At 39.2% G+C, this 19,092-nt stretch overlaps 1 protein-coding gene across 1 annotated transcript in view; it reads left to right on the plus strand.

Moving 5' to 3' along the window:
- Positions 1-19,092, plus strand: part of LOC118173971 (ankyrin repeat and KH domain-containing protein 1-like) — a 116,048-nt gene that overhangs the window by 40,323 nt on the left and 56,633 nt on the right. The window contains exons 4-11 of the mRNA XM_035338943.1: positions 2,798-2,954; positions 5,627-5,774; positions 6,649-6,796; positions 7,781-8,014; positions 9,083-9,177; positions 11,936-12,173; positions 12,376-12,567; positions 13,921-14,030. Coding sequence (XP_035194834.1) covers positions 2,798-2,954; positions 5,627-5,774; positions 6,649-6,796; positions 7,781-8,014; positions 9,083-9,177; positions 11,936-12,173; positions 12,376-12,567; positions 13,921-14,030 — 1,322 coding nt within the window. The remainder of the gene's footprint in view (positions 1-2,797; positions 2,955-5,626; positions 5,775-6,648; positions 6,797-7,780; positions 8,015-9,082; positions 9,178-11,935; positions 12,174-12,375; positions 12,568-13,920; positions 14,031-19,092) is intronic.

Genomic DNA, 19,092 nt, shown 5'->3' on the forward strand with positions numbered 1-19,092 from the left:
CCATTTACACTCTGAAAGTCCTTGGGATTATATCACCTTTTTTTGGAACAAAGTAGAAAACTGTAAAGGAGTCAATAGCCACGTGGAGGTTCTGTTTGCTTGTACCTCATCCTGATGAGATCCAACAGCTGTTCTTCTTGGGCACTAACCAGGTTCTACAGCTCTAAGATTAGCAAAGAATTAGCCTAAGAGGCGTAGGTAATCCCTCGCACCATAGAGGGACGGGATCACCTGTACGTACATCTGTTGCAGCTGTCTCACCCAATCCCTTCTCGATGTACGGAGGCCTGCCTAGGTATCCTGTCTGTCTGACTACCTGAACCGTTTGAAATGATTTGGATATCCAGTTTAGTTGCAGATAGCCAGGAAACTGTTTTGTTTGTTGACTGGAGCTTTTATTTCTCGTCTCCTTTGCTTGCAGGAGAGAGGTGTTTAGTCTTCCTGACACCATTCTAGGTAGAGGAAAATTGCTGTTATGCTCCTTGCATGCTAAATGTAGCCTGTGCTCAGAGATCATTTTTCTAAATCCTCTGGACTTCTTTCTTGCACGCTTCCATTTTGCTTAATGTGGTGGTCAGATTTGGTTACGCTAGTCCCAGATGAGGTCTCAGTGCTGTGTTGTGAAATCTTAATTCCTTTTCTTTCCTTAGGCAGTACTTGTAGATACACTCCAAGTCAGTACAAGTGAGCCCTGCCACCAGAAATAGCTGCTGTAAACATTTGGGTAATTTCCTCTCGGAGCTGCCTTGGGCCATTGGAGCCATGCAGAAGACTTCTCTGCGTGGCCAGTGCTGAACTGTTCCTTGTGTGCTTCCACGAGGGCTGTACCCCGCTGTCTGGCCTGCTGCTCCGTGGGGCAGCCCTGCCGTGGCTGCAGAGGCTTTTTGCTCCCAAGCGATCCCAACTTGCTTCCCTTTGTGAACTACCAACACATGTGGTTTACGTTAATACGCGAGGTATGAGCTGTGGTGTTTGAGTCCTGCTGTTTATAGCCTCGCTATGTTTAGCAGCAGTGGCTAAAAAGGTTAGGGCCTCAAGTCTGGAGGTAGAAGGGGTCACATCGCCAGCAGCCTACATTTTGTTGCTCTGACTCCTCCTCGGCATGGTTCTGGCATTTTTGACTGAAGATAAACAGAATCGTAGTGTGATACGGACGTTGGTCAGGACTAGCACTAGCCTGTCTTTGAGAACCAGAGAGGTGTGATGTGCTTAGGATCTACTTGTGATTTCTCATTTTTCCCCGGAGAGGGTAACTTCTTATAAATTCCTTTTTGTGGCTTCTTGATATTGCTGAAGTGATCTAAAGTGATCTAGAGACAGGGGGTTGGAGCTGGGGGAGGTAATGTACTCAGAACTGCCCACAAACCTTAAGCATCTCAGTCTTCTCGGTGTACTCTCAATTTCAGTCATCTAAGTACTTTTTGCATCTCCTCATGGTGTCTTGCTGGAGTTGACAGAATAGGATTTCTTCACTGTTCCCTGCAACACAGTTTGAACACTAAGGCAGCGCTTACAGCTCTGCAACAGTGATGTAAGGTTATGTGACAAAGCATCTCATGTGCTGCTCTAAGTTGTTTTTAGGACGCAAACATATGGCTAATGTTGGTTCTTGCGTTAATGTAAAATAAATCGGATGCTCTCAAACTGGGGAAATAGTGTCCGAAGACAGCATTCGACACTTTCAAAGTGTGATTTCAGTATTTATACTGTAATAGCTGCAAATTAGGTGTGGGAAACATGGGGTCAGTCAGTCTTGTGGAAGCGTGCACATACCAAACAGCAGATGTCCAGAGATAGGAAATGCCTTTTTTTTTTTTTTCCCCCAGAGCTTTGTATCTAATTTGACTCAATTTAACTGCTAAGGAATTGAAAAGTTACTGTTCCATCACTGGTAAAGATAGCTAATCTAAAAACTAGTAACCATTTGCTGTCTCTGGCGTGTGAAACTTTTTTTTGTTACACCTCTGTTTTTTTCTTTACGCTATTTTCACAATTGTATGTGCGAATATAACCGCGTTCAAGGCTGTGATAAACTTTATGGAGTAAAATCTGTGGAGTAAAACTACGCAGCTGTACTGTAACTTTATATCAACCGTGTAAAAGAATGAGATAAATAGCTGCTCTCGGTAGTATTCTGTATTGCCCTGCAGCTTTGGTCTGTAGCTTTAGGAAAGAAAATGGTTAAAAGAAAACACAAGAAAATGTTCAAGTTCATTGAATCTAAGTCTTTCTACTGTGTAGTGAAATGTTAGCATAGAGGGGACATTATTTTCAAATATACTTAAAATACTGTATTTCATATTTGTCGTTGGAACTGTACAGTTTAGAATCTTACATTAGTGGGAAGTTAAGCTAATTTTTATAGCTTTTTTTCTTGCTCTTCAAGGAAGAAAAAAATGTATCAGAGGTAAATCCACTGCATTTTGGGTGGATTTGGGTGAACTAAGTGGGAAATCCTTCTTCACGTGTAGATAACCATAATCCGAGTCTGTGGAATAATGCATTGTTCCCATACTTCTGTGAGTGGGTTTAACCCCACAGTCCTGTATCTGTCCCTCCCCAAGATTTTAACTTGTATTTTAATTTGTGAAAGATAGTTTTATCAGTGCTCCATGACAGTTAATTAAACGTTCAGGTTGTAGACGAGCATTAACAGTTTTAAGTAGTTGATTTTCTGGCATGTTTGCAAATGATTTTCAACTAATAGTGCATGTGGCTGAAATCTAAAATAGTGTTTTTGCATTTCTTTTGTGTGACTTTCATACTAACCTCACTGATGAACGAACGTACACTGAAGGAATTGGTAAATTGTCCACTGCCGATGGTAAAGCCTTCGCAGATCCTGAGGTTCTCCGAAGACTGACGTCTTCTGTCAGCTGTGCACTGGATGAAGCTGCTGCTGCATTGACACGGATGAGGGCAGAGAACAATCACAATGCAGGACAAGTGGACAAGTACGTATTGATGATTCCCCACCCACAGCTTTTGAATAATAAAACGTATGTTTTTAAATTTCAAATTATTTTTTCCAGTTGCTCCTTAGTAATATTTCTGCTGTAGTACTAGCATAAGCAAAGTTATTGAATCTGAAGGTGTAACTACTGTTGTCACCACAGGAGTATGAGAGAAGTACAAAAACACTAATTGGTAGATTAGAGAAAGTGCTGTTCTTTCTGTGTAATAGATAACTGATTTCTTTTTCCAAAACTGGTTAAGCTCTCAGCTGTAGAAGAGTTGGTGATGTTTCTCTATTTACTGCCTCCACATATTTTGTGGAAACTAAAGGATCTGGTTCATAGTATTTTCTTTCGACTTCTAATACAAATAGTTAAAGGGTAGTGATGATTTGCCCAAGAACTTAAGGGAAAAAAAAAAAAAAAAAAACTATATACCTGGTAACTTTTTTTAGGTGATAATTAACGAGGATAGCATTCAACTCCCATAATTATAGAATTGAGCTCCAAAAGCTTGCTTCTCCATTGGTAATTTCAAAGCATCGTTAGGGGGCCTGAAGTACTTTCTACTCTAAGTGAATACAAGTTGTTCCTGAACTGTTGAGATGGTGTGACTGCATAAACTGTTGAACTTCAAATCTCAGATCAGAAATCTTAAAGTCTATTTCTTTTCATATGGGTGAAATTATCAATTTTGTCAAAACACTGAAAGTGATTATAACACAAATATAAGTGATCAGATACCTGAATGTTCTATTCAGGTCAGATCTCAGCTTGTTTTATCTAGCAGCTGCTACTACAAAGGGCAACAATGCTGGCGAGGGGTCTGGAGAACAAGTCTTATGAGGAGCAGCTGAGGGAGCTGGTGTTGTTCAGCCTGGAGAAGAGGAGGCTCAGGGGCAAACCTTATAGCTCTCTATAGGTACCTTAAAGGAGGCTTTAGCGAGGTGGGGATTGGTCTGTTCTCTCATGTCTTTAAATGAAGTTTAGATGTAGAGCTTAGTGATATGGATTAGTGGGGGACTTGTTAGTGTTAGGTCAGAGGTTGGACTAGGTGATCATGGAGGTCTCTTCCAACCTAGATGATTCAGTGACTAGCACAGTTTAGTTACATTTATTTAGTACCCAGTTAGTACATTTTTGGGTATCTGGTAGATGAGTTTCTTTTAAAATAAAGCCCTAATATAATTTAACCATTAGTCCTTGGAAAAATTGAAACCTGCATACTTTCCTGAGGAAATGCTGTGGTCAGATGGATATATTCTTCAGCGCAAATAAACTTCTTGAATGATCATCTCTTTTACAGAAGAAAAGTTAAAGGTTTTTAATGAATCTGAATATAATAGCTTTTGCTTAAGACCTAAGCATCCATACCTTGTAAATAAATTATACAAGTGGGAATGCATCGCATACAGTCCACTACCGTTTCTAGGAGAAGGCTCTTCCTCCATTTACTTCTCCAACCACAGCATTAACTGTATTTTCACGTGTTTTCCAAATAAAATGTCATCATTTAGATAAGTTGATACTGAGAATGGCTTAATTTTGTTTACACTCAAGTGTTTAGCCATGCTTTAGCAGTTGTCTTTTCTTTAGAATTAGACTTTTTGGTGCAGAAAAAGATTTAAAAGACAGATTTGGTTCAAAATAAATTGAAGCTCACTCACCTTTTTCTAGATTTGTTTAGTGTGCTTTCCTAAGTATCAGGAGAAATAGCTCTTCTCTTTAGTGCAGAGGTAAATGATGGTTAAAGTAGTGATTATAAACTTCCTGAGCTTTTAGATGTCGAGCACTTGGGGGGATGTCTGGTCATCGCCTTTTAATACTTAGCTTGTAATTACCTATTCTGGCTTTTGAAGGATCAGTTAGTGTTCCGTGTAGGATTTGTGGTGTTATTGCTGTTTAAAAAAGTGTGTACTTCAATTGGCTTATTTCATCCATATGAAAACTTCTGTAATGTACTTTTACTGTTGTATGAAAGGAAATATGGTAAACGTCTTGTAAGACTCCTCTCCTTTCTTCCCTTAAGACTTCATTAGGTGAGGTAAGGGTTTTTGTTTGGAATGGCTGCTTAAGAAGAAGAAATTTGTGTGTTCACTTAAAAAACAAAAGCTTTGGGCTAGTGCAGAGAAGGAAATAGTCCCACTTTGAGAAAGACAATGGTCAGGAAGTTTGTTTTCTAGCAATATTTGGTATTAGTAGCCTCTTTGATGCTAGGCTGTTCACTTCTTGGCCTTATCTCTAGCGGAAATTTGCCTTAGTACCTGTAGTTTGTCATGGTCATAGCCTGTGTGTATCTGGTATTCCAGAGAAGTGGGAATAGCATCAATGAGGTTTACTTCCGTATTTTGCACACACTGCAAATCACTTTGTTCTGAGAACTTTTCTGCATGTAGCCTATATAAGAGCTAGCGTTAAGCTAGCAACTGAGAACAAGAGCTAATATGGACATCAGCAAGGTCTCTCTCTCTGTTTCACCAATGGAAATAGTGTACATATGTACTCTTTTCTTTAAAAGAAATAAAGCTGCAAGGTATATTGCCTAGTAAAACTTAGTGCTGTCATCAGCACCAAGTAAAGACAATTAGTAAAGACTTTCCTTGCATAAGAACACCCCACCCATCTATTGTAGATCTATTTTGTGCTTACTCTTGTGATAAATGATTTTCCAGTCGCAGTTTGGCAGAAGCATGCTCAGATGGGGATGTAAATGCTGTCCGGAAGCTGCTGGATGAAGGAAGAAGCGTAAATGAACATACTGAAGAAGGGGAGAGTCTCCTTTGCTTGGCCTGTTCAGCCGGATACTATGAATTAGCACAAGTAAGTAACAAATACGTTTGCAACTAAGCCTTTATGAAACATTGTCTAAGGGGTTTCTTTGATAGTTAAACATTTCAGATATTCCGATTTAAAACAATTTTATAGTCTTAAGTGGAGTATCAGTCAATACCCCTTAATGTGGGTTTACAGCTACTGTTAGTCTTTTTAATGTTAAAGGCCATCATACACGTCTTAAGATTTAATGGGCTTGAGTGAGGAATGCATCTCGTGCTTTATGATTTGTCTGCTTTTCTGGCATTGTTCTAGATGCAGTCAAGGTGTTCTGCCAAGCAGACATTGCAAGAGGATCTAAAATATCAGCAAAATAAAAATGCAGGGGCTTACATTCTGAAGACTTAGGTCTCAGTCACTCAGTCTGTTTCTTAATGACATGTGTCATCAGTACATGAGTTTGCGTTAATTTTTGACTTTCATATACGTGTATTCAATAGCAGAGCTTCTTTGGTTTGAGTGGTGACTCTCAGAAAGTGACCAGCTGCGTGTTTTTTGTGATGGGCAAGTGTGCAGAGGGAAAACTGTTTACCTGTAAGCTTGACTTAATGTGGTCTGCGGTCATTAATGCAAGTTTATAGTTCTTCTGTTACTCTGGTTAGTGAATCGCCCTGTGGCACTTGAAAACGTCAGTATTGCACTGTAACTTAATGTTGTTTTGAACATATACGATCAAATGTAGAAAACCAGCATTTTCTGAAGCAGAAGTGGTACAGGTGGTAATTATACACTATTCCTGGGGAGTACCATTTGTAAGGGAATGTCATGGCTGACTGGGGAATCATTCTCAAGCCTGACTGAACTAAAAGCAAAATGTCAATGCTAGAATTTATTCATACTAACTGAACTTTTTTTTCTTTAGGTGCTACTAGCAATGCATGCAAATGTTGAAGATCGAGGGAATAAAGGAGACATAACTCCGTTAATGGCAGCTGCCAGTGGAGGCTATGTAGATATTGTTAAACTTCTCCTTGTTCATTGTGCAGATGTCAATGCTCAGTCTTCAACAGGTAACTGGGAAGCAGGAAGTCGAAGAATCAACAAAATTAGCACATAAGCCAAGTGCTTATGAATGTCAGGGGGTTTATCTGATGTCTTAACTTACAAGAAAAGATGACACGAATGGTTAAGAAAACACTAGATGTATATTGGACATGTTTAATAATGGCCAAATAAAGGTCTGAAGGCTGCTTTTAATATTAACTGTAATGGAAAGCACTGTTCTCTGAAATCTGTTGTGGTATTAGATAAGCAGAAGAATTCATGAAGTTTAACTTCTCTCACTTTTATAATCCAAAAATACCCATTAAGAAGTCCAGGGAGCATAGCTGGTCGAGACCAGTTACTTTGGTCTGTTGCTTTTACCAAAAAAGAGCTACAGGCCTTTGGGCATTGAATATTGTCTGCTTTGGTGATGCTTGACCACAACTTAACTAACCTTGCTGAGAGTATTAAACTGCTGTTCACTTTTGCTAACCTTAAGATAGAACTTACATTTTTTTAAAATTAAAGTCAGATGTTGAACTATGCGATATTCATTTTATCTTGATGTTTAGTCATACTAAGTAGAACTTAAAATTTACTGTAACATTTAAATCATGGCCACATGTGATTTGTCATTTTCAGAACTAGAGTTTTAAATTGCAATAATTTTATAAATGTTTTTTTCAAGGGATCAATGGATGCTATTTTAGACAAAACACAAAACTCAACAAGCAATTTTCATGCTCACTATAGAGTTCGAGGCTTATTTGATCTCTGTGTGTGCTGAAGTAGGAAGCTTAAAGAAAAAAATGCTGAATTTTTCTAATACTGGCTTAGTGTTAAACTTTCATATTATAGTTGTGTTGAAGTTATTGGCTGGAGTAACATTACTGTGAGCTAAAAGGCTGCTGCTTGTGATGTACTTGGTTTTGTTTAGAGTTTTAAAAGCTACGTTTTTTTATTAGCACTAGGTAATGGAGAGGACTTACATGCAAACTTCTTCTCTGCAGGAAACACAGCGCTCACTTATGCTTGTGCTGGGGGCTTTGTTGACATAGTGAAGGTGCTATTGAAAGCAGGTGCTAACATTGAAGACCACAATGAGAATGGGCATACCCCCTTAATGGAAGCAGCCAGTGCAGGTCATGTTGAGGTTGCAAGAGTATTGCTGGAATATGGTGCAGGAATCAATACTCACTCCAACGAGTTCAAAGAAAGTGCACTTACACTTGCATGCTACAAAGGTATTATTTTGTACCTTATTTTCTTTTTGTTGTTGGAATTTATTTTCTGGGGTTTGTCTAACTCAGGGTTCCAGCCAAACTTTAATTCAATGTTTTCTGAACTGTTTATGGAATACCAGATTTTAATTTTAAACTTGATGTCAGGAAATGTTCATCCTTGGTGTAGCTGTATTAAGACTTGTATCCAAATGTGGTAGACACACACTCAGCATGCTGGAGATGAAATCTTATGACTGTCTGTGTCCAAACTTGTGCTTTGGCACAGCACCACTTTCCTCTTCCCCCACTACTGCATTTTCCTTTTCCTTCAGATTCCCCTCACCAACTGCCTGCAAGTTCTGAAAACATGTTACTTGTTAGTGAAATGTCAGGTTAGACTAGATATTCTTAGAATACATGATGGGGGTAAAATGCTACTATTATTACTGAATGCTCTTTCCTCAACTGTAATTTTGGAAGATGTTTATGAATTAATTCATTATTGTGACCATTTGTGGACTTAATTTCTTGTGCAGTTCAAAGTTTCTACATAAAATAACGTAGTGCCATGGTAATCCATTGGGCTTCCACTACTTTAATTCAAAGTAGTGTCAGAAATACACATTGTGTCATAACACGTTCTTGGAGTTCTCAGAAATATTCCTGAGTGCTATGATTAAAAAGTTTAAAGTTAAGTTCAGATCTACACGGGCCTATCTTCAGAAGATAACTTCCCCCTCCAAAATTTATGCTGCTTTGGAACACTTACTCAACTGTACAACGACATACTCATTAAGGAACAAGCAGTCTTTTGTAGCTTGAAGTCACAAGTTCCTGTTGTATAAATTTGAATTAGAGAGGTCTGTCTTAATTTCATAGTTGGGCAGTATCATTGGAAAAGATGGTGTGATGTCTGACCGTTCTGCAGTTGATGTTCGTTAGAGGACTTAAAGAGCAGATTTCTGAATTATAACTTATGAATTTATAATAAGATACGAAAATCAAATAATTCCATTAAATGCATTTTATGTTCTACTAAAAACGTATGATATTAAATGCTTGCTTATTTTGTTCTGTTTCATTTTGAAGGCCATTTAGATATGGTTCGTTTTTTGCTGGAAGCTGGAGCTGATCAAGAACATAAAACAGATGAGATGCACACGGCGCTAATGGAGGCCTGCATGGTAAATAGCCTTTATTTGTACTTCTTCCCCCTTGGTGGGAGAGGAGTAGAGGAGATGATAAAATGAAGTGGGCCTTTGTAACAAACTGGTTTAGTTCTGCAATTGAGTGTTTTAATTGTTACTATAAGAAAATCTTTAATATAGTTAACACAGGCAACTTCTTAGTCTAATCAGTTATAGGGGAAAAAAAAAATCTATATTTTGGGTATGTGATATGTTGTATTAAATGTTCCCAATGTGAAGTGTAGGGGTAATTAATTTGCAATGCTATAGGGTAGTAGGTTGAGCCCAAGTCACTGTTTCTTTTGCAGAAGAAAGGAGTTAGTTTTCTGCCTTTGTCTTTATAAATAAGGTCTCACGGGTCATCATGGCATGAGCCTTCCAGAAGTGCATTGAACTGGATGAGTAATGCGTTGCGCTTATCCTTTCACCACAGCAGGAAATAAGTGTTGCATGAAGAGACAGTTTGCTTTATTCTAGGTTTCTGTAAATGGTGATGTGAGGTTTTTGTTTTGCAAACAAACAAAAACATAGTTCAAAAGTAGTTCAGTTCTTAGTTCCCTGCTTTCATAGGAAGCACAGAGAATGGAGGAAAAAATAGTTTTCTTCCAATAAGCTATAATCCCTAGAATATGGGCTGCAATGTTCCCCACTAGTCTTCTGAGATGAGGAGGATCAGTTGTTCTTTTACTGCAGCTGTGAGGTGATGATGCCAGTGACCAAGGTCAGATTATTACATCTCAAGCAGTGTTGAAGTCTTCTGATAGTGAGATGGTAACAGTATCCTTGATTAGGCTTCCCTGTATGAGAGCCTAGTGCCAAGAAGGAATCTGGAAGGACCCAGTTGTGGTGGGTGTATGGTGTCACCTAAAGGAGATCGCAGCATGGCTGCAAACTAAATGTTAGATTTAGTCACTTCTTATAATAGGCTGAGCAGCATGTTAACTTGGGGTCTGTGAAATGTCTCATCTGGGGAAGTCACGTTGGTGTTCTGAATGCTGTTATTCTGGGGTGTTTCAGACCAGTTTGCAGAATGTGTACTTGACCTTGAAAAGCAATAGAGAGGAAACTGATCCTTTGAAGTTCCAGCTCCGAGTCCAGCGATGAAGCTTTTTCTTGTTATCTTTTAGCTACGCCCCATTCTGGCAAATTATTGTGACTTTTGCCAGCCAGCCTTCCGTGTTCTTTAACCAGTGTTGCAAAGAAATACAGGTTGATGAGGTATCTGAGCCTCCAAGTGTTGGTACCATGTTCTGGTCAGATTGCAGTACTACACCCAAGATAAAACATTTTGGTTAGGTGAGGTGGTTGTTGGCTTTTTGACCAGCTTCACTGAGGACAACAGCCTGTCCTTAATTTACACATTTGGTTGCTGTTAATCTCCTGTTACCTAGTACCTGCCTTAAGGTAAACCTAAAAGAGATGAGCATTGACAGGAGTTGCCTGTTTGATGTCGCTCTTTCCCTATTTTCGGTTGCTCTGTGTTAGCTGTTGGAGTTACTGGCTAGTGATTCTGATGAGATCAGAATGGGGAAGCAGTTCACTTAAGATTGCTGTTCCTAATGGATGAAGTCTTTGCTTTTGGGAATTAGTCTGTGATGTAAGTAAGAATTCCACTTTATGATAATGACTAGGGGGGTCTGTGTCCTAACCTGAACAACTCTGGTTTTAACTTTGGGCAAAGGAGTATTCTAATGTCTTTTTTGCCCTTTAATATTGCCCAACTTCATTTGGATTTCTTTCCAAGGAAACAATATAAAAACATCTGCTTTTTGCTACTGAAATTGGCCTTTTTATTTTTTTGACTATTCTGGGAGGAAGCATTCTCTTACTTCTCCAGGAAAATCTGCCAGTAAGTGTTGGGTCTAGTTTAAAGTATTAATCCGGGTTTACCATCCTGTCCCAGAACAACCAATGTGTCAGGGCACAGAACTCTGTGAGCACAGCTAAATCATCAAAGCTGTCTGAACGTTTTTTTTTTTCCTTCTAGAAGAATCCATATTTCTTCTTTGAATAGTAAATATAGATCAATGTGATGCACCTAAAATGTATGCATCTGCAGTGTACAAGGCAGAAAGTGTTTTTTTTCTCTGAGAGATAGTAACAGCATACCTCAATTCAGGTCTCTCACTTTGGAATTCCCTTTTGTCCTTACTATATCATATTACTTGTATATGCTGAAGAAAGATTCAGTATGACATCCTCTGATTAGACCATCAGAACTCATTATCCTTTTAAGATTTGTTCCCTCCTCCTGTTAACCTCTGACTGAAGTTTTTCTGCAGGTATCTTTCCCAGGATATAGAAACTGACCCTTAGAGCTTTTTTGTCTGTGTAAGCTATGAATCAACTCTAAAGAAAAAGTCTTTTTTTCAGTGTTTGGTTTGAGGTTTAGTCATGCAGTGGATTTAGTCATAGTATTTGTTTGCTATCTACAATACTTTTGTGCCCCAGGTATTTTGCTCGATATTTAAGAATGTCTTACCCCATAGCTCTTGCCCGACTCAGCACAAGAAAGGGGGAAAAGAAAATCTCTTTTTTATCAGGAAAATCTCTTTTCCTGATACATTTAAACCTAACATAAGTGTAGCTGGAAATCTAAACATCAGTTTAATCCAATTATTACAATAATGTCATAAATCAAACTGTAATCTTCCTCTAGGTCATTTTCAGACCTAGTGCACATAGTAGTGGTTGCAACTAATGCATTAAATGACTTTGACAGTTTCTGATTTCTGTTTTCACCTCTGTTTTGTAGGATGGACATGTGGAAGTAGCACGCTTGCTTTTAGACAGTGGTGCTCAAGTGAATATGCCTGCGGATTCATTTGAATCTCCCCTCACCCTGGCTGCTTGTGGTGGACATGTAGAGTTAGCAGCTCTCCTGATAGAAAGGGGAGCTAACCTGGAGGAAGTTAATGATGAAGGTTATACTCCTCTCATGGAAGCTGCACGTGAAGGTCATGAAGAGATGGTGGCCTTGTTACTGGCACAAGGTGAAATCACTGTTTCTTTAGCATTCATTATGAAACATGCAGTGTTGACTTCCCCATTAAGTATTCTGTGCAAATTCCTCTAATCTGGTCTGTGCTGTAACTACAGAGCAAAGCTAAAACACCTAAACTGTGGAGGCGATAATCATTTGTGTTTCTGTCTTGTCTCTGGTCACTTAAAATAACAGTCAATTTTATTTCCTAGGGGCAAACATAAATGCACAGACTGAAGAAACACAGGAGACAGCTCTTACTCTGGCATGTTGTGGAGGGTTTTCTGAAGTGGCTGACTTCCTTATTAAGGCAGGAGCTGATATAGAACTTGGTTGCTCAACACCTTTGATGGAAGCTGCTCAAGAGGGTCATCTTGAATTGGTGAAATACTTGCTAGCAGCAGGTACGTATACAGTACAAATGATCTGGCCCCCAGACTTCATAGATCTGAATCATGTGATTTAGAAGATACCTAGGCTTGATGGCGGCAGCGTTGTAACAAGAAACCATCCTCAGATGCCTTGATGAGGGGGGTGGGTGTGTTTTGCACCTTAATATTGTTTGATACTGTTAACAGAGGAAGGTGCCTCATGGAACACTGGTTTGTGTTGCATCTCCAATACATACCAATATTCATTAGGAAAATTGTTTCCAGCATTTAGCAAAATGTTAATACAGATAATGCTTGTTTTTGTATGCTGTTCCTGGTTTGACTAAGCCAAATGATCTGTGGATAGTCTTCCTGAATACTAGTACTTTAGAAATTGGGCCCTGAGAAGCAGTGTACAAGGCAGATTTTGGAACGTGCTGAATTTCTTCATTATAAAGTCTTATAAAATTAAATCTTGCTGAAGTTGGGTGGGGTGAAATGACACTCCAGAGTTCATCTGTCAATTTAAAACTCGTAGAAATTAGAGTACATTAATAGTATTTTTAAAAAAGCTGCGTTTTATATATTTTCCTTGTAGTAGACAGTAATTTATTTGATATTCTCTTTTCTAAGAATAAGCATAAAATGTGCTAGATTTGTAATTCTAGAAACTAATGCTCACTGCTCATCAAGGGACAGTAACAATGGTATCTTTTATGCAGTGACACCAGTCACAAGCTTGCTTGAAACTCTGCTTGCACTTCACTTACACTGATAATGGAGAAAGTTAAGTGAGGAGCTTTGTTTTGGCATCAGTTGATCTCTAAATATTCCTCACACCTTGAAAATAAGAAATTAGCTAATCACATTTCCTTTTTTAGAAGAATAATATATAATTTTAATGTAGCTGATAAAGACAAAGCTAGTCAAATTATTTCACTAATATGGTTTCAAAGAAAATGGTTTTAAAGAGCAGGGAAGAAATGAAATTTGTAGAAGTATATTCTCTTGTAGTATTAATACTTATTCAGTAAAATGCGTTTTGTCTGGTTTTACAGCTACCTGTCAAATGGATAGTCTAGACAAGCATCCGAATTCACTTTTGTTGTTGGAACTGAAATCTTTATTGCTGTAGGGAAGAATGTGACCAATAAGTGCTTCAGTTGCCAGTTAAGCCTCTTCTAAAGCTTGGCTTATCCCATCTTCTCAGGATATTGTTGTTATAAGATCAATTTGGACCATGAGAGCAATACCTGTGGGCTGTGGAAGCTTTTGGTCTGTAGGAGGCAACCGTTGTGGATAAATATTGCCTTGATTTTATGTTTATCAGATATGAAATACTTGATAAGGAGATGTCCAGTAAGAAAAAAATTGTTGTCTCTGTAGGGGCTAACGTTCATGCCACCACAGCAACAGGAGATACAGCTTTGACCTATGCCTGTGAAAATGGACATACTGATGTTGCAGATGTGTTGCTTCAAGCCGGTGCTGATTTGGTAAGGCTTCTGTTGCCTTTTGTGGGGAAAACTTGGTTTGAGACTTTATGCCAAAGGTTGTATCCTTGTAGAGCAGGAAGCTTTCATCAGATGAGTTTCATATATGAATGTGAAAAGAGGTATGAGTAACTTTTTTAAAAGCTTTCATGTTCTGCTTGCTCTAAAAAATTATTTTTTTTTCTATTTAACGGGTCAAATAATAGCTAATAAGTTTTGGCCATAGATTACACTTGTGACAGTTAATTATCTTAATTTCAATATGTCCAATGGTTTTTTTTTTGTTTAGCAGGATACAATTCTACATTACCTTTATTTTTCATGCCACCTAATTTTTTCTAAACTCTTGCAGATTACAGTTTCTGTTTTACTGCTGTGAATTTCAAATTGGTTAGTAGTAGGATATATTACTACTCTGTTAATTCCTGAGTCCTTTTGGTATTCTTTTGTGTTGCAGTTCTCAAAAGTTAATCTAAGCAAATGCCTTTTAAATGACCAACATAGTACGATCTTTTATTTTTTCCAGAAATCTTTTTTCTTGTAACTTTTTTCTGTGTGTTGCTTTTTTATGATGCTTTTAACCACAACTGTTTTTTTAACGTTAACTGTTTTTTTAAAATTTGTTTTTACATTTCTGATGTGCAGTGAGACACCTAAAATTGCTTCTTCATGACCTACAGTTATAATGTTTGTCTGGCTTTTAAGCAGTAAAAGCAAACGACACCTTAGTCTTCTAAAGGAGATCAGGAGCCTTACGTCTTATGAAGCATAAGCAGGGAAGATTGTGCTTTTGTTTGTTTTAAATATTCTTCCTTTCTTCTTCCACACTCTGCTTTTGTGCTTTTTTTTGAGGGGGGGGGAGGTGTTTTTTTTTAGGGACTTATCTCAAAATAAGTCTTTTACTATTTGAAGTTTGCATTTTTAAATACAAATTTTAAATTGAATTAATACTTCCACTCTTGTTGTGAATATAGTTGTTTTTTTTTTAGGTCTCAACAATTTATCTGCAGGAAAGTTTGAGTTCATAACAATGCCTCCCTACCAGGAAGGGAAGTCATGCTAATTGTAGGGGTGTTAGTTGAGTTGTTAGGGGGTGGCACATCTCCTGAACTTTGCTCAATTTAGTGTTAGTTACTAGTCAGTAACCACTTAAATAGATGTAGGCCTTTTTGGTTTTACTTGGGATTTTTTTTAAAAAAAAAAAGGTACTTTGTTGGAAAAGGATATAATTCATGAATCCACGACAGTGAGTAGCACAGCTGCAAAGCCTGAAACAAAGAAATACAAATTTGGTGTGCAAAGCTTTTAAAAAGATACAACAGTTTCTGCTTACATGTAACTTTAATTATTTACAGTTTACAAAAATGTCAATTATTGTATTTTTTTTTTTTTCCTCTCTTACTTCTCGTGTGGGTTATTTAGAACAGTGCTTGTGGCCTTTAGCATCTAACTCAGTGGTCAGTATTGCTGAGAAAAACATTAAGCCTTTCTAAATTAAGGCCTTACTTTAATGCATTTTTTGGTGCTGCCAATCAAAATTAAAAAATGTCAAGAAAATCATAGTAAGGAAGAAAAGTAACATGTCTGTTAGTGGTAATTGGCTGTAGTCCATCCAAATAGTCGCTTACTGTCGAAGCACTGGTTTACATGTGGAAGGGAGTCTTCCATATAGCTTTCCTATTTTTGAATTCTGATGTTACGTAACTATCTTGCATTTAAAAGGAAATTGCAGTCTCTACGTTAAACTCCAGCAATTATTTCTTAAGATGGAGGGAAGATGTTTGTCAAAAGCCACGTGGTAAAGCTATAGTCTAAATAGTAAAGATGAAACCTTTAGATCAGGGAAATACCTGCAGAAGTGTAGTGATGCTTACAGTGGGTGCCTAGAGTTTTGAAGAGTTTCCTTTCAAACGTTTGTGTTGCTTTGCTTTTTTTTAGAAATTCTAAGCTCTTGTGAATAAATCTGCCATGACTGTGATTGTGCTGAGGAAGGCTTTTCAAGTGTCACCTTATCGCTGGAGTTTGAAATACCTTCTTTGGCAGTACCATTCTTGTAGATTTCAGTGTTCACTTGTAATTCAAATAAGATTGGATGACTTCACCAAGTTGTCACAGGAAGTCTGTGGTGGAGTGGTTACATTGGTGCTCTGTCTGTCGCTGCTTTTCTAATTAATTTTGCTTTCTTTCTGTTGTTAAGGCACATCAGATGAAAATACATCTTCATTTGCTTTTCTTTCCTTTTTCATGGTGCAACTTCAGTCTTTCTGGAGATTGCTTTCACTGACATTTCACTGCTTTCTGGAATCCAACTCTATAAACCTGGGGTTTATATCCCAGTCACTGAGGAGATGGACATGTGCCATTTTACATTGTGTTCCTTTTTGAGGAAAAATACTGATTATTTCTGTATTAAAATAAAAGAGGGCCAAAGTCTGTTCTTGAAATGCCAGGAGAAAGGGCTGTTGTTGAACCTATCCACGCAGTGTTGCGCTGGACCTGGGGATTCACTGAGCTTGTACCTGTACCCAGTGTCTATTTGATTTATGTCTGTGGCTATGTTGGCTTATGGGCTATGTTGCAGTCCACCGGGGTGGTGTTTAACACAATACTGGGACTATGCACTAAACACTCCTGCAGGTGGGATGAGGTCTTGAAGTTCATCGGGGTGTGCAAGGCCTCTGAGATCAGTGGAGATCAACTTGTGTTATCCATGCTGCCTGTTGGGAACAGTTCCTGGTGCCCCTTGTTCCCATGATTCTGGACAGGGCCAGAACTGCGCCAGGGAGGCTGGGTCTGGTCTTGTGCAACATCTTGATCGGTGACCTTGATGAGGGTGACCTTGATAGTGCCCACCCTCAGCAAGTACGCCGATGACACAAAGCTGGGGGCAGTGGCCGACACGCCAGAAGGCTGTGCTGCCATTCAGCGAGACCTGGACAGGCTGGAGAGCTGGGCAGGAAGAAACCAAATGAGGCTTAACAAGAGCAAGTCCTGCACCTGGGAAGGAACAACCGCACGTATCAGTACAGGCTGGGGGACGACCTGCTGGGAAGGAGCTCTGCGGAGAAGGACCTGGGGGTCCTGGTGGACGACAGGTTGGCCATGAGCCAGCAGTGTGCCCTGGTGGCCAAGAGGGCCAGTGGGATCCTGGTGTGCATTAAAAGGAGCGTGGCCAGCAGGTCAGGGGAGGTGATCCTCCCCCTTTACTCTGCCCCAGCCAGGCCTCACTCGGAGTTGTGTCTAGTTCTGGGCTCCCCGGTACAAAAAAGACAGGGATCTCCTGGAGAGTGCAGCGGAGGGCCACAAAGATGGTACGGGGCCTGGAGCATCTCCCTTATGGGGAAAGGCTGAGAGACCTGGGTCTGTTCAGCCTGGAGAAGAGAAGACTGAGAGGGGATCTTATCCATGTTTACAGATATCTTCAGTGTGGGAGACAGAGGGATTTGACCAACCTCTTTGATTTGACCAACCTCTTTTCAGTGGTTTATGGGGACAGGACAAGGGGCGATGGCCATAAAGTGGATCACAGGACATTCCGCACCAACATGCGAAAGAACTTCTTCACAGTGAGGGTGATGGAGCACTGGGACAGGCTGCCCAGGGAGGTTGTGGAGTCTCCTTCTCTGGAGATATTTGAGACCCGTCTGGACGCCTACCTGGGCAACGTGTTCTAGGGAACCTGCTTTGGCAGGAGGGTTGGACCCAGTGATTTCTTGAGGTCCCTTCCAACCCCTTCGATTCTGTGATTATCAGTAGAGGTGTGGTCAGTGCTGAGTTTTGTTGTTGCTTTGTTTTGTGAGCTGTCTGCATACTGTTTACTTTCAGACCACAAAGACCGGGAGCACAGGTTTTTGAGATTTTTTTTCTTTCTGATTCTAGATTAAGGAAGGTTGATCATACTTCTTCCCCAAATGCGCTTGAATTAAATGAACTATTAAATACTGGCTGTATTTACCTATATTAAGTCTTTTCTCATTTGCTAGGTGGTCAGGTCTGAACAGAATTTGAAGTGGAGACTTCAAGACTGCAGCTCTGAGGATGAACCTCTTTTGGGCTGCATTAGTCACATCAGCAGAGGGCAGAGATGTTTTTGTCAGGCAGCTTCCTATATTGTGCTCATTGATAACTGAAATCCTTGACCTTTGCTAAAGTTATGCAGATCATGTTCTAAACTGATTTATGTGTTGTTTGTGTCCTGTTGAGGCTTTATCAATCTTCAAATAGAATCATGAGCTGAAGTTCAAGTTATTGGAGTTCCCAGTGGAGTCTTGTTTGAAATGAGCAATTATTACCACTGTATCTCAGCACAAAAATGGTGTTTCTGCAAGCAGAAAATGAGAGGTCTTGCTTTCCAGGGACTGATTCTCTGACGTAGGTATTAAACATGTAATTCAGTCGAGGAACCAAGCACCAAGTGATGAGGGGAAATGGCCTCAAGTTGCACCTGGGGAGGTTTAGTTTGGATATTAGGAGAAATTCCTTTACTGAAAGGGTTGTGCAGCATTGGAAGAGGCTGCTCAGGGAAATGGTTGAGTCACCATCTCCAGAGGTCTTCAGGAATCATGTAAATGTAGAACTCGGTAGCATGTTTTAGTGCTGGACTTGTCAGTACTATGTTAAAGGTTGGACTAGATGATCTAGGAGGTCTTTTTCAACCTGAATGATTTTGTGATTCTGAAGGCTTTGCTAGATTTATTAAGCACAGTGGCTTTATAAGAACCAGGAGAACAAAAAGAAATGGTGTTTACGATTAATGGTCCTTGGATGTGGTTGGTTTTCCCTTAAAACTCTGTAGTGGGATGTTACACTAGAAGTGACAAATGTCAGATGATATCTTTGTCTTCTGCAGAGCCGTTTGCTCGTGCATGGTATTTCAATGAATTCATATCTTCTTGTGACTAATTGTTTATGTCCTGACTTGTTACCAATTATTTTGATGCTTTTCTAATGGAGTTCTTTAAGGTACATGTCTTTTATGTCTTGAAAGGGACAAAGTTGACCTGTGAAGGTCTGTAGTAAAATAGGTTTTGCAGGTCTACATCTTTTCTTGTTAATGTACGCATTT

This window comes from Oxyura jamaicensis, chromosome 13, assembly GCF_011077185.1.
Source record: "Oxyura jamaicensis isolate SHBP4307 breed ruddy duck chromosome 13, BPBGC_Ojam_1.0, whole genome shotgun sequence".
In the NCBI taxonomy this organism is placed as follows: Eukaryota; Metazoa; Chordata; class Aves; order Anseriformes; family Anatidae; genus Oxyura; species Oxyura jamaicensis.